The sequence below is a fragment of the Diospyros lotus genome, chromosome 1, assembly GCF_014633365.1.
Source record: "Diospyros lotus cultivar Yz01 chromosome 1, ASM1463336v1, whole genome shotgun sequence".
NCBI lineage: Eukaryota > Viridiplantae > Streptophyta > Magnoliopsida > Ericales > Ebenaceae > Diospyros > Diospyros lotus.
In genome coordinates, this window is record NC_068338.1 from 29,173,066 (window position 1) to 29,187,340 (window position 14,275).

The window sequence follows — 14,275 nt, forward strand, 5'->3', positions numbered from 1 at the left end:
ATGAATATGATTTATAAATTATTATGATTATTATTATTATTAGTTAAGATTCTTCATTTGAACAAGTCTCTGCAAGTTTCCTGTTTAATTATAATATATAGAAAAATTCTATTCAGAATCTGAAAATTTACTCTTCAAAACCCATGTCCCATCAAAATTTTCAATAATTTTAATATACCTCTTTTACCCCATAACCCAAGCAAACCCTCTCCTCCGATCACCTCTCATCCCCAGCCATCACCTAAATATATAAATACGCACTCACACACACTTATATATATATATATACACACATAGCATAGCCGCGACCATACAACCCAGCACACACACATATACACTCACACACCTATATAAATATATATATACATACTCACACACACTTATATATATATATATATATACAAGTTCCATGGCCGCGGCTATAGAAACCCCCACATCTCACAATGCGGGGATTTCTAAAATCTCCGCACCTTGCGGTGCGAGGAATCAAGCCTTTTCCGACTGCTGGGAAGGCTTGATTAAATTTGTTTTATTTTAATAAAATAAAATAAAAAATAATATAAATAAATGAATTCTAAATATCTGTATTTTAAGTAATTATAAATTAACTAATTTTAAATTTTAAATCATTGTAATTAAGTGTTGAATTTTTAATACTTAAAAAATTTTAAAATTTATTTTATTGAATTACTTAAAAATACCCATATCTAAAAATCCTATCATCATTTAAAATAATTTTTTTAAATATATATATCCTTACCTAATTCAATAAGATAAATTTAAAAATCCTATCATCATTTAAAATAATTTTTTTAAATATATATATCTTTACCTAATTGGATAAGATAAATTAATTAATTTTAAATTTTTTTAAGTATAAAAAATTCAACACCTAATTACAATAATTTAAAATTAATTAATTTATAATTACTTAAAATACAGATATTTTAAAATTTATTTATTTATATTATTTTTTTATTTTATTATAATAAAACAAATTTAGTTAAAATAAAAAATAAATAAAACCAATCTTCTCCGACTGCTCAGTCGGGAAAGCCTTAATTCCCCGCACTGCGAGGTGCGGAGATTTGAGAAATCCCCGCACCTCGCGGTGCTGGGCTTGCAAAAACCCCCTGGACCGTGAGGTGTGGGGATTTCAAAAACTCCCGCACCTCGCGGTGTGGGGATTGTAGAAACCCCTGCACCACGAGGTGCGGGGATTTCCATGGCCGCGACCATGGAACTTATATATATATATAAGTGTGTGTGAGTGTGTATTTATATATTTAGGTGATGGATAAAGATGAGAGGTGATCAGAAGAGAGAATTTGTTGTGGGTTGTGGGGGTAAAAGAGATATATTAAAATTATTAAAAAATTTAATGAGATGTAAATTTTGATGAGTAAATTTTCAAATTCTGAATAGAATTTCCTTAATATATATCCTGCTTGCTTCATTGAGCAAGTCTCTGGAAATTTCCTGCTTGATTATAATATATCCTGAGCAAGTCCCTGGAAGTTTCCAGTACGACTCTTGATTATAATATATCGATTTGGTCAACTCAAGCTCCTAGCTAGGCCCCTCCCTACATGGCGACTGAATGAAGTCATGTTTGGATTTGACTTCTTTCTCAGCTCAGCTATCCCTTTCCAACCCACGTGGAATTAATATTTTATCTAAGGAAAAACTATTAAAATATCCTTTCTTTCCAATTTAATCAAAAATAACAAATTTAGCCCATCTAATCAGATCCATCCCAATTCCGAGTTAGATCTTTATTTAACTAAATTGGCTCGTGAATTTCCATCTTACAATTCTTGTGAATAATCATGGCTTTTCCCAATATTATTTATACAAAAATATAAAATTTAAAATATATATATATTATTTATTACACATTAATTATCTTCTTGTATCATTAGATCGAGATTAAATTAATCATCAAAGCATATATTACAAATCGAGCAAATTTTAAATAAAATTAAGCTGAAAAATAATTACGGAACACACTCATTTTAGACAAATTTGACAATAATTAATTTCAACACCATCATTCACCTTTGATCATAAACTTGGTTAAGCCCCCTTCATCAACATATATATCTGTCCCAACAAATAAGTCTTTAACCAAACAAACTCCACGACAAGTGAATAAAGTCGTGTTTGGTTTTTCAGGACAAATATTAATGAGTGGAGTTGCTGAATCCACAAATTCATTAAGTTGATAATCTTGTAATTTTTTAATTAATTTAATAAATATTAAAAATTAATAAACTTTGCTAAATTATTAGAATTTATCCGGATAAAAAAGTCATTTGATATTTATTTTATATTATTTTAATAATATTTAACAAAATAAAAAATAATAATTTTAACCTTATTAAAATTTTAAAAAACATACAAAACATTTTTCATTCATATTAAAATAATATGCCAAACACATTAAATATTAGCTTTTCACGCATGCCTTTTGAAGTCTTTGTCATTGACGCAAAATTGTGTTCATTGGGGTTGGGAAGTGCCAGTCAGCCTTTGGAGTCAAGGAGTCATTTTCTTAGAATTTTCCCTCAAGACATATTAATCATCCGCAAACACAAAAGAGGGATTTGATAGGATGATGTGACCCCCAATTCACGTTTTTTTTTCTACCTATAACCTTTTAGTTTTAAAAAATAGGAATCTTGTTTTAAGAATATTAATATATTAATAAAAAATAATTAAAATTCACAAAATTTAGATTTGAGACTTTAACCTATGACATTATCAATGGAATACACCAATCAAGTAAATATAATAATTTTTTAATATTTTTAACATACACCAACCAAGTAAATATAATAGTTTTTAAATTTTTTTAATATTTTTAACAAATTGAACTTAAGTTTAAAAATAACAGCAAGGGTTGTGTTTAACAAATATAACTTAATATTTTTAACAAATATAATATGTTGTGTTCATGAACACACACGACATTAAATAACACATTAATTCCTCTTGACATTAATAATTATTTTTTATTTTATTTTTTAAAATATATGTTATGATAAAATATTTAATATAAATTTTTTCTTAAAAAATATCAAATGCAGTGACAGATTCAAGGAAGGGTTAACCTGTGTCACCTTAATAAAAATATTTATATATATATATATATATTATTAATTAAGATTATTCGAGCAAGTGCCTGGAAGTTTCCTATTTGATTATAATATATCTTGCTTCGTTGACAACCGATTCAGTATGTAATATGCCAGCTTTGCAGTGCAGACAAAAGCTGATCATTGACGGATCACCACGTCGTTAGATCAAACGCTGAAGCAATCAATCTTACCCAAGTGAATTCGCAAAATGGGAATTCGCAATGCGTGTCAACCCACTAAACAATCCAAGTCCAAAGAATAAAAGAATTGAGCTTCGGAAGTAACCCATCGAAGCCGCCTGTCATGCGAATAACTACACATGGGCCCATAATTATTGCTTAATATCGTATTCACCCGCCTGCCGGTGTTTTTTCTAGTTTTGTTTATTTTAAATTCCATAAATTAACTGTACGTCTTGTGGTGTAGATGACTTGTATTTGGCAAAAATAATTTCTTATTTTGCTTTAATTTAATTAAAGATATTAATAACAAATAAAGTGCATTAGCAATTGAAACAAAGTATAAAGCTATTTTGATTATAAATAAATTATAAAAGACATACATGAATTTACTTATTATTTTGTTCTCATAGTTTTAATTTTATCAAATTTATTTATTCAATTAAATTGACCTAAAACTTAGATAGTTAGGTGTACGCCGGACCAGTGAACGAATACAATACAATTGGTTTTGGTATTATGGGTTTGGGATCAAAATTTTATACCTATTCTTTTAAATAAAATTACACAAATTCATAATTACTAAAATAAAAATAAATAAGGATAGGGGTAAAAGACCGTACCCATTCATAATCTATTTATTCTATTATATAAGTAAATAAACTATTTTTATGCTAATAAAATTGTTTATAAAGTGATTTTTTAACATATTTTTATATATATTTTGTTTTGGTTTGGTTCTTTCAAAAAAAATTCAATTTTAAAATAGCAAGAAACATGGAAAAACTTTTTGGGTTATTTTTACAATTTTGAAAATATTTCAAAATTATTTCGTAATATTAAAAAGATATTAAAAGCGTATTTTTATCCAGTCATCATATTAGAAACGAAAGCAATTTCATCTATATTGTTCTAAAGATTACGTTAACCTTTTCACCTTCTAATCTTGAATTGTTGTAAGTTAATTAATTAAAATTAATTAATAAAGCAATTTAAATTATTTATTAATATAATTTTTTACATTGAAATAATTTTATTAGTTGATTAAAACACAATAAATACAAAAACAATGTGCATTTTATTGTTGTTTAACCTATCAAAATTATTATTCCAAAAAATTGTAAAAACTTGAAAAGTAAAAGTATGGTATTGATTAAGAATAGGAAGGGTTGGTGAACTTTATTATTATTGAAATTATTATTAAATGTATATTTGTGAGTCATAGTTCCAATAAACTAAAAGTTCATTGTACCAAAATCAAGAGTGAAGAATAAGAATTATACATGGAAAATTCTTCAGAGCCAAATTTACTTTTGAATTGAAATTTCAACTCATTTCCGTATTTGCAATTGGAGTACTCATTTCTTAATGGGTGCTAATAAATGATAAGTTAAGGGGGCCTCTCTGTAATTAACTAACCTCTTCGTCCTATTTATAACGCTGCGTAGTCGCCTTCCCGATTACTGTTCTATTGCTTCAACAGGGAGAAAAGAGAAGCAGTTGCTCATCTCTCTCCAAATAATTCTGGTAAAGGAAACCTTATCACTTTCTGCATCTCGATGTGAAATTTTGTTGTTAGGTAGCGTTTCCATTATTTGTATGAATTTGCATTTCGTTTACATGTTGAATTGTTCTGTTTCAGGTGAGGCTTTTTTAATTTGTTGTTTGGATTGGTCGGTAGGAGTTGGAAATTGGAGAGTTTGTGAGTCTTGATGGGCACAGGAGGGAGAGATTATGGGAAACAGGAGAGCGCTGGCGCTAAATCGTCATCCGGAGAGGAAGTTTTCGCCGCATGGGCCAAAGATGTACGAGAATGCGAGGAGCAGTATCAGGTGAAGCGGGAGTACGGATTGTCGGCCGGTCAACTGGAGGAACAGCGGAAGATCTATGGATGGAATGAACTGGAGAAGCACGAAGGGCCGTCGATTTTTAGGCTGATCTTGGACCAGTTCAACGATACTTTAGTGAGGATTCTGCTTGTGGCTGCGGTGGTTTCCTTTGTCCTCGCTTGGTATGATGGCGAGGAAGGCGGCCAGATGGAGATCAAGGCGTTTGTGGAGCCTCTGGTCATCTTTCTGATCTTGATCGTGAATGCAATCGTTGGGGTTTGGCAAGAGAACAATGCTGAGAAGGCGTTGGAGGCTCTGAAAGAAATTCAATCGGAGCAAGCCACTGCAATACGTGATGGGAAAAAGATTTCGGATTTGGCTGCGAAAGAGCTTGTTCCGGGGGACATTGTTGAGCTCCGGGTAGGTGACAAAGTCCCCGCTGATATGAGAATTTTGGTTTTGATTAGCTCGACTGTTAGGGTTGAGCAGGGTTCGTTGACTGGAGAGAGTGAAGCAGTCAGTAAGACAACCAAGGCTGTTCCCAAAGATGTTGACATTCAGGGGAAGAAATGTATGGTTTTTGCCGGGACGACAATGGTGAATGGGAATTGTATTTGCTTGGTTACTCAGACAGGAATGACTACAGAGATAGGGAAAGTGCATTCACAAATCCACGAGGCCTCGAAGAGCGAGGACGATACCCCATTGAAGAAGAAATTGAATGAATTTGGAGAGGTTCTCACAGCTATAATAGGGGTAATTTGCGCATTGGTGTGGCTTATTAATGTTAAATACTTCTTCACTTGGGAGTATGTGGATGGTTGGCCTGGTAATTTTAAATTCTCTCTTGAGAAGTGCACATATTACTTTGAGATTGCGGTGGCGTTGGCTGTGGCTGCCATTCCTGAAGGTTTACCGGCTGTCATTATAACATGTTTGGCCCTTGGCACAAGAAAGATGGCTCAGAAGAATGCTTTTGTAAGGAAGTTGCCTAGTGTTGAGACTCTTGGTTGCACAACCGTGATCTGTTCTGACAAGACAGGTACCCTGACCACAAATCAGATGGCGGTATCAAAGCTTGTGGCTATGGGTTCGAGGGCAAGTGATATCCGGACATTCACAGTGGAAGGGACCACCTACAATCCTTCAGATGGAAAAATTAAAGACTGGCCCATGGGTAGAATGGATGCTAATCTCCAAATGATTGCAAAGATTGCTGGTTTATGCAATGACGCTGGCATAGAGCAATCTGGGAGTCATTATGTTGCTAATGGAATTCCCACTGAAGCAGCACTGAAGGTAAGATTTTGTAATTTTATTTTTTCAGGTTTAGATTTGTTTGCTCTTGGAGTTCTGAAGCTTACATGATGCTTTCATTAGCTTAAACATTAACGCTGGGTTTTACCCTTCCAAGCTTTAGATTGGTTAGTCATGGTTCATCAACTCAGCAATAATTCATCCATTCCTCCAGTTTTCTCCTCCTTTTTCTTTTTTTTTTTTCTTTTTTGGTTTCATTCGTCACAACTATGGTATAACATTGGGGTACCGTCCCTTGTTGAAAAGCTTGGTAAAGTTGCTATATAATCCAGCTAGCGATGAATACTGATTCCGAGAAATATTCTGGTCATGATTTGTTCTCAGGTGATGGTTGAGAAAATGGGGCTTCCGGATGGATTGAATTCTGGGACATCTTCAGGCTATGGTGATCTCCTGAGTAAGTTACAAACACTTGTAATATCATTTATTATCATTTTTGCTTGAATCTCAATCCAAGTCCATTTAATTCTGCACTGAAGGTTGTTGTCAAACATGGAGTAAGCTTGAAAAGCGGATTGCAACTCTTGAGTTTGACCGTGATAGGAAATCCATGGGAGTAATTGTAAGCTCCAGCCTGGGTAGAAATTCATTGCTTGTAAAGGTACATATACTACTTCTCTTTTGCTCTCTTCTTACACTTTTCATATCTTATTGGCTGGAGAAATTAATTTTCTTACGAAACTGCCTTTTAAAGGTGTCTTACTTCCCAAACACAAAATATAATAATAATATTCATGAATTTATTAAAAAATTAAAACATATTTGAGTGGTGTCTGTCTTTTTTTTCAAAAGCCACAAAATGAATACTACAAGCTGCGGGGTCCAGCATTGAATCACTGATTCTATTTGTTCCTCTCACTCAATTTCTATTCTTTTTCTTTTTGGCTCTTCATCCTTCTTGTGAGGCAGCTTGAATGTTGTATTTTGAAACTTTAATGTGGAATAATATGATGAATGGATGAAAGGGTGCAACTTACTAAAAAACATGTATGATGAATCAGTGTTAAAAGTGAAACCAGAAAGGTTGTTGATGACTGGGAACCTTGCCGAACATTTCTGCCCCTTTAACAATGATCTGGCAGCACTTGGGATGCCCCAAAAGACTAGGGCATGCCCCTTCCTAATAAGAAATGTTTGAAATCTACATGACTGGATTAGGGACAAATTATACGAAACGGTTGTAACCAAACATGGATTGGAATAAGATAAAATTAGCTGATCTACCTTTGACGCCAACCAGATTATATGCTAAATACCGTATATAGCCCACTACCATATTACAACAGTAGTACTTTAACTTTCCTAATGACCTGAGAAACACTAGAATTTTGTGTCCTATTTTGTCAAGAAACTCCCATTTCTAATAAGTTTATTATTGTCAGTAGCATATTTTTTTTAGCCCCTCGTTCTTTTCTTCAGTTGTGTTTGATAGAGGGATTTCAAATTTTGTCATCTCAAATTCTTCTATTTTTTGGGGTCCATATCCAAGGTAGATTTTGACCCACGTACAAATGATTTCAACAATTATGTTAGCAAATGATAGGGTAAAATGACACAACCCCCCCCCCCCCACCCCCCCCCCCCCCCCCTCTCACTATTTGATGCCATCTTAATCCACTATTACAATTCTGAGTTATCTCAAAAGAGGATTATGCCCTACTAACATAAAATATTAAAATATTATAGACGTTCTGGATAGAGTCTAGATTTCATCACTTTTGACTGTCAAGGACTCAAATTTAAAATACATAGGTAACGAAAATTTCTCCGATTCTCGTGTTCAATTAGACTTCTAAAATATAAATCTAATTTTCATAATAAATCAAAATAAATACCAACATGTTCAATAAAAATACTCCAACAGTCAAGTATATTTAAACATATTTTTATCCCGATCGACTGACCGGTTCAAATTCCCAACAAATACATATACTGAGTTACTTATATCCAAATCCTTAATTTGATCTTAATCAAATTTTGTTTAAGCCGTACCCATCTCTCGAAATCAAATACAAAGCACATATATATATTACAAAAATAACACAGAAACACGACTCACATCCTCACTGTCTGCAATCACTGTTAATCGACGACTCTTCCACCAACACCATTTTTCTTTTCTTAGATCCCGAGTCATCTGTTGGGTTAATGGGGGTAAAGAGGTGAGTCCGAGAACTTAATAAAGATAATATGCAATGCAGTAAATTAATGAGTATAACATCATGGATAAAAATGAACTACACCGTGCATACAAGTCCATCCACCACACTTATCTCAAATTCTAGGTGACCCCTAGTGGTTCATTCTATGACCCCATCTTAAAACTCTCACGATCAGAAACTCACTGTTCATACCTAGACACTTCATTAACATCTTATACAAGTTATAACAAAATTAATTTACACAAAAAACATATTAAACCTTTATCTCCATTTCGGCTTAACTAAATCCCTACAATGAATTAACCCTGACCTTAAATCGTATTTCTGAATAATTTTCTAACTTCGGACATGCTCCTCTAACCTCAGATTAATTTTTAAAATTTTTTAATTTTTCCAAAATTTTCAACTATTTTTTCCTTTTTTTATCTTTTTATTTTTTTCTAAATTTTTCTTTTTCTGCTACTCTCTTCTTCTTCTTCGTCTCCTTCTCTTCTTCTTCACGCCCGACGCCAGCGCGCACCAGCCCGACGGCCTCCCGCCGCCTGGCCTCCGCCGGCCGCTTCTCGCCGCCTCGCGAGCGTCGCTACAGGCCGCCTCCGCCGCTGCAGCCCGCGCCTCACGCAACCGCCTGCGCGTATCCACTGCCGTCGGCCGCTGCTGCAGCTTCCAGCCGTCTCCGGCCACCGTCGCTCACCGCCGCACCCAGCAGCTGCTGCTGCCCCGACCAGCCCCATCACCGGCCACCGCTGCTGCTCCAGGCCATCGCTCGCCTTCGCCGCTGACGCTGGTCGGCCGCCACCGGCCACGCCACGATCGGCCAGCATCTCTCTCTCTCTCTCCGATTTCAGCCCCCTGCTCTCTGCTTCTCTCTTTTCTGATTTCTGCTTCAAATGCCCACCCATATATATACATATACGAGTCTTGGGCACCAAGCATAGCCGACTGTTTCACATATGAATCATTTAATTCACCCAGACTTTGGCAACGTGTGTATATATAATTTGATATTATGTTATAATTATATAATATATTATGTTATATAATAATTTTAAAAATTATTCATTTAATTTTTAAATTTCTTCACCACCTCATTTAAATATTTTTTTAATTACAATTATACCCATAAGTATTTAATTAATTCTCATCAAAATACTTAAAATATAAAATTAATAATTTAAAATTTACTCTATTAGTACGTTTTTGTCCAATTATTTCACATGACATTTGCTTAATCCCAAAATCACTTCAGGTTGATCCTTACACAAAATCAAAACCCCCCAAGATTCTATTGACTTTTCGAAATTCCTTCATCATCATTTGATTTTTTCAAACTCCATCACATTTGTACCGAAAATTATTTCCATTTTAATTTCTTTCAACACCATAAATCTGGTTTCAAGACTTTTGTCAATATCTTAGTGTTTTCTATTGATTTCCTTAAAATCACATATAACTCAATAAATCACATTAAAACTCATAAATTAATTATTTTCAAACCCTAGGATCTTACGAAACGTAACCTTATAAAAACATCACTAGACTTACTAACAGCAGCTCCATTGTGACAGGGTGCAGTAGAATATGTGTTAGAGCGAAGCTCCTATGTTCAATTGCTTGACGGTACAATTGTTGAACTGGATCAAACTTCACGAGATGCTATTCTACAAAGCTTGCAAAAAATGTCCTTGAGTGCATTACGTTGTCTGGGTTTTGCTTATAAGGACAACCTCCCTGAATTTGCCACATATAATGGTGATGAAGACCATCCCGCACATGAGCTTTTACTTAATCCATCTACTTATTCTTCAATTGAGAGCAAACTCATATTTGTTGGCTTGGCTGGGCTAAGAGTGAGTTGGCACACTTACTTTCATTCCCCGATCAAGTTCCTTTTCATTTCTCATTCCTAGTAAGCAATAAGAATTTTGTGAAAATTTCACAAGTTTAATATCGTTTTTTCTTTTCTGAAGGATCCTCCTCGGGAAGAGGTACGGCAGGCTATTCAGGATTGCAGAGCAGCTGGCATCCGAGTAATGGTTATCACAGGAGATAACAAGAATACGGCAGAAGCTATATGTCGCGAGATAGGTGTATTTGGACCACACGAGGACATTAGTCTAAAAAGCCTAACAGGGAGAAAGTTTATGGAACTTCATGACCCCAAAAGTCACCTACAGCAAGTTGGGGGACTGCTCTTTTCTAGGGCTGAACCAAAGCACAAACAAGAAATAGTGAGATTGCTAAAAGAAGATGGCGAAGTAGTTGCAATGACTGGGGATGGAGTGAACGATGCTCCTGCCTTGAAATTGGCTGACATTGGAATTGCAATGGGAATTGCTGGGACTGAGGTATATCTTCTTCATTCAATGTATTCATAATGTTTACATCATAAAAATGATAGACAGAATTAGAAAGGGGAAGAAGTGTTTTACCCCATATCTTCAATATGAATGATTCTCAACAAATTTTCTGCTTCATTTTGGAGAATTTCAATTAGTTTACAGATTTTTTGCAAGAATGCGTCAGTAGCTGTATGCACTTGCTAGGTTGCCAAGGATAATCAAATGAATTTGTTTATTTAAATCTACCCCTAAAGATGTTCAGTTGCCCTCTAAATGTGCGAAGCGACTTTCAAGTTTGTGTTTGTAAGTTACTTTGGGGTCATTGGATGAGCCTTTGACATCCATGAGGGTCTTTTCAACTGTTAAAAACTTTCCCTTTCTTGGTCTCTTATGATTTTAAGACTTAAGTTGCTCTTATTGATTCATACAATCATGGTCCTCTGTTGCACATCACCTCACTGTTCCCAAAATTCTTCCTTATCTGGAAGCTGGTATTATCAGTACACCACTTCAAAGCATGTATCTGGCTTTCTCATCTCCTCTTTCAGTATTTCCTGTATTATTTTTTTCTAGGTTGCAAAGGAAGCTTCCGACATGGTTCTAGCTGATGACAACTTTAGCACAATTGTTGCCGCTGTTGGTGAAGGCAGATCTATTTACAACAATATGAAGGCATTTATCAGGTCCTTTCCCTCTATGTTGTTGGCTTTTACCACAATCAACTACAGGACTGACTTGATGGTTTCAATTTAGAATTCTGCTTACTTTGGTCTAGTTTTCCATGAGTCAGACTCATTCTCCCTCCTATGGGAAGGGGAATGGTCATTACGATACCAATTACCTCTCCACATGGATATAATTGGGGAAAATGATAGTGGAAATCTTGGCATGTGTGTGTATATGTATATCCAGGATGAAGATAAACAATAAAGGATTGAATGCAAAACCTATTTGCATTTCTGACAAGACACTGGCAAAATGGAAAAGGAACTTCAAAAGGAAAAATAAAAACTTTATGGAAGCATATGTGAATACTGTAGTAGATGCTTTATTAATTATATTAAGTGCTTAAATAGGGAAAAGAAACTGAGGAGAATCATGTCAGTATATTATAATAAAGCATATTGATGCTTGATAGCTCTGAGGAAACACTAGTGTTTCCATAGTTGCCTCCTACCCCTCTATTAGAGAAGCCTAATATTTTGTTGAACTTCCAACTATGTTGTATTTTCATAAAAAGAAGATTTTGTTCATCTTTTATAAGGGTATTAGTAATATTTTTTTAATTTTCAGAAGATCATCATACATACGGCGCGGCTTCGCCAGTGCATTTCCCTTGCTAACAGAGTTCTCTGGAAAAGAGAGTCCATTTCATTCTAGAGTTATACATGGTCAACCGAGTGGCTTTATAGATGCAACTTTGTGCATTTGGGATCTTTGGTTCATCCCTGTTTAATTATTGATTCTATGAATCAGCTAGCAGTTACTTGAGTTCTCCACCCCTTCTACCATTTCTAAGAGGCTATAGGCCCTTAGTAATGGTTTTCTAGGAATCAGGTCCTTGGAGTCCAAAAATCGTGATCTTTTTCGTCTATTATGAAGTTTATGTCTTGTGGATGGCACGAGGATGGTTTGTAAGTGCGGCATGGTTGAAGTTCTTCCATTAACCACACACATCTAGTTGATTATACTTATTTTTGCTAGAAAGGTTTCCTGTTATGTCACTCAGCATGTGATAAATAGTATGACAAACTTTCTTCGAAGTTCTTGATGAAGTGTTGCTACCAACGGTCAATGACTCAATACTGACAGTAGTGTGGTCAGTTGCTGGTTCCTTTTTGTTGGATCGGTTTCCTGTTATGGTACTCAGACATGTGATTCAACCCAAAAATGGATGCCGGTCTTGTTTGAACTCCAAGTTGCAATTTGGTATTGCCCGTTTCTGTGCCCGGTTTATTGCCCGCACCTCAAAAATTATGCCTTGCTCCCTTTGTACAGATGGAGGCATTTTATGCTAAGTAATTTTCTTATGGAGCAAATATAAACAGTATCAGTTGTTTGCAGTTGGTTAAAAAGATTTCATCATCCATTACAATGCTTACAATTATTGTGAGCCATATGTAAACGTTGTTTTACCTGTCTCACACCACCTGTCATTGCATTTAGGATAACAATGAAAGTCACCCTAATAATCTCTTGATGACCTCAGGTACATGATCTCCTCAAACATTGGTGAGGTTGCCTCCATATTTTTGACAGCTGCTCTTGGGATTCCAGAAGGCCTGATTCCCGTTCAGCTTCTATGGGTCAATCTTGTTACCGATGGACCGCCAGCAACAGCTTTGGGATTCAATCCACCTGACAAGGACGTTATGAGGAAACCCCCTCGAAGAAGCGACGACTCGTTGATCAGTGCTTGGATTTTATTCCGATATCTGGTATACAACTTACTTAGTTTCTCCTTCCAAGGTCCATTACGCATGGGCACCAGAGTAATATAAGCCTATTCAACTTGCAGTGCTTACTCTTTGTCAAATTTGATACAGTTGATTGGACTCTATGTTGGGCTTGCCACTGTGGGAATATTCATCATATGGTACACCCACGACTCATTCTTCGGCATCAGCCTAAGTGGAGACGGACACAGTCTCGTCACTTATTCCCAACTCGCCAACTGGGGTCAATGCCATTCCTGGGAGGGCTTCTCGGTAACACCTTTCCGGGCGGGATCTCAGGAGTTCAATTTCGATTCGAATCCGTGTGACTACTTCAGGACGGGCAAAATAAAAGCGAGGACTCTCTCTCTGTCCGTCTTGGTTGCCATCGAGCTGTTCAACTCCCTCAATGCCCTCTCTGAAGATGGCAGCCTCCTGACGATGCCGCCATGGGCGAACCCGTGGCTGCTTCTGGCCATGTCTGTGTCATTTGGGCTGCACTTCCTGATCCTGTACGTGCCTTTCCTTGCCCAAGTCTTCGGCATTGTGCCGCTGAGCCTGAACGAGTGGCTACTGGTTTTTGCGGCCGCATTTCCCGTAATTTTGATAGACGAGATTCTTAAATTCATTGGTAGATGTAGCAGTGGTGTTGGAACATCATCTGCCTTTAAGAAATCCTCTAAGCGTAAACTTGAATGAGGAACGCTTTAATTTGGTTTAGGTTTATCCTTTGCGGGCTGAACTGACAATTGCTCGAGTGTCCTCCCCTTTGAACGTGTAATATGTAAATTGGGTTTACAATAATCTTCTAAACTTAGAGAAAGTAATAGTCTTATCCCATTCTTCATTAGCTTCGTTTTGAACTTGACAG

At 35.6% G+C, this 14,275-nt stretch overlaps 1 protein-coding gene across 2 annotated transcripts; it reads left to right on the forward strand.

The window, feature by feature from the left end:
• Positions 1 to 4,722: 4,722 nt before the first annotated feature.
• On the forward strand, positions 4,723 to 14,251 carry LOC127792432 (calcium-transporting ATPase 1, endoplasmic reticulum-type-like). 2 transcript variants are annotated; one of them, XM_052322922.1, is made up of 9 exons: positions 4,723 to 4,846; positions 4,962 to 6,447; positions 6,790 to 6,862; positions 6,945 to 7,066; positions 10,196 to 10,477; positions 10,598 to 10,975; positions 11,543 to 11,652; positions 13,179 to 13,407; positions 13,516 to 14,251. In XM_052322922.1, exons 2-9 carry the CDS (start codon positions 5,032 to 5,034, stop codon positions 14,101 to 14,103), a joined length of 3,198 nt encoding a protein of 1,065 aa, XP_052178882.1. In that variant the 5' UTR covers positions 4,723 to 4,846; positions 4,962 to 5,031; the 3' UTR covers positions 14,104 to 14,251. The 2 variants fall into 2 exon arrangements, with proteins under 2 accessions (XP_052178882.1, XP_052178889.1); XM_052322929.1 differs by having other exon boundaries at positions 4,790 to 4,846; positions 5,001 to 6,447.
• The last annotated feature ends 24 nt before the right edge of the window (positions 14,252 to 14,275 follow it).

Bases quoted from the DNA above. Each gene is read 5' to 3' on its own strand.
- LOC127792432 (XM_052322922.1), top strand. From the start codon at position 5,032: ATGGGCACAGGAGGGAGAGATTATGGGAAACAGGAGAGCGCTGGCGCT. The intron at 10,976-11,542 runs GTATATCTTCTT...ATTTTTTTCTAG, and splicing joins TGGGAATTGCTGGGACTGAG to GTTGCAAAGGAAGCTTCCGA. The intron at 11,653-13,178 runs GTCCTTTCCCTC...TGATGACCTCAG, and splicing joins AATATGAAGGCATTTATCAG to GTACATGATCTCCTCAAACA.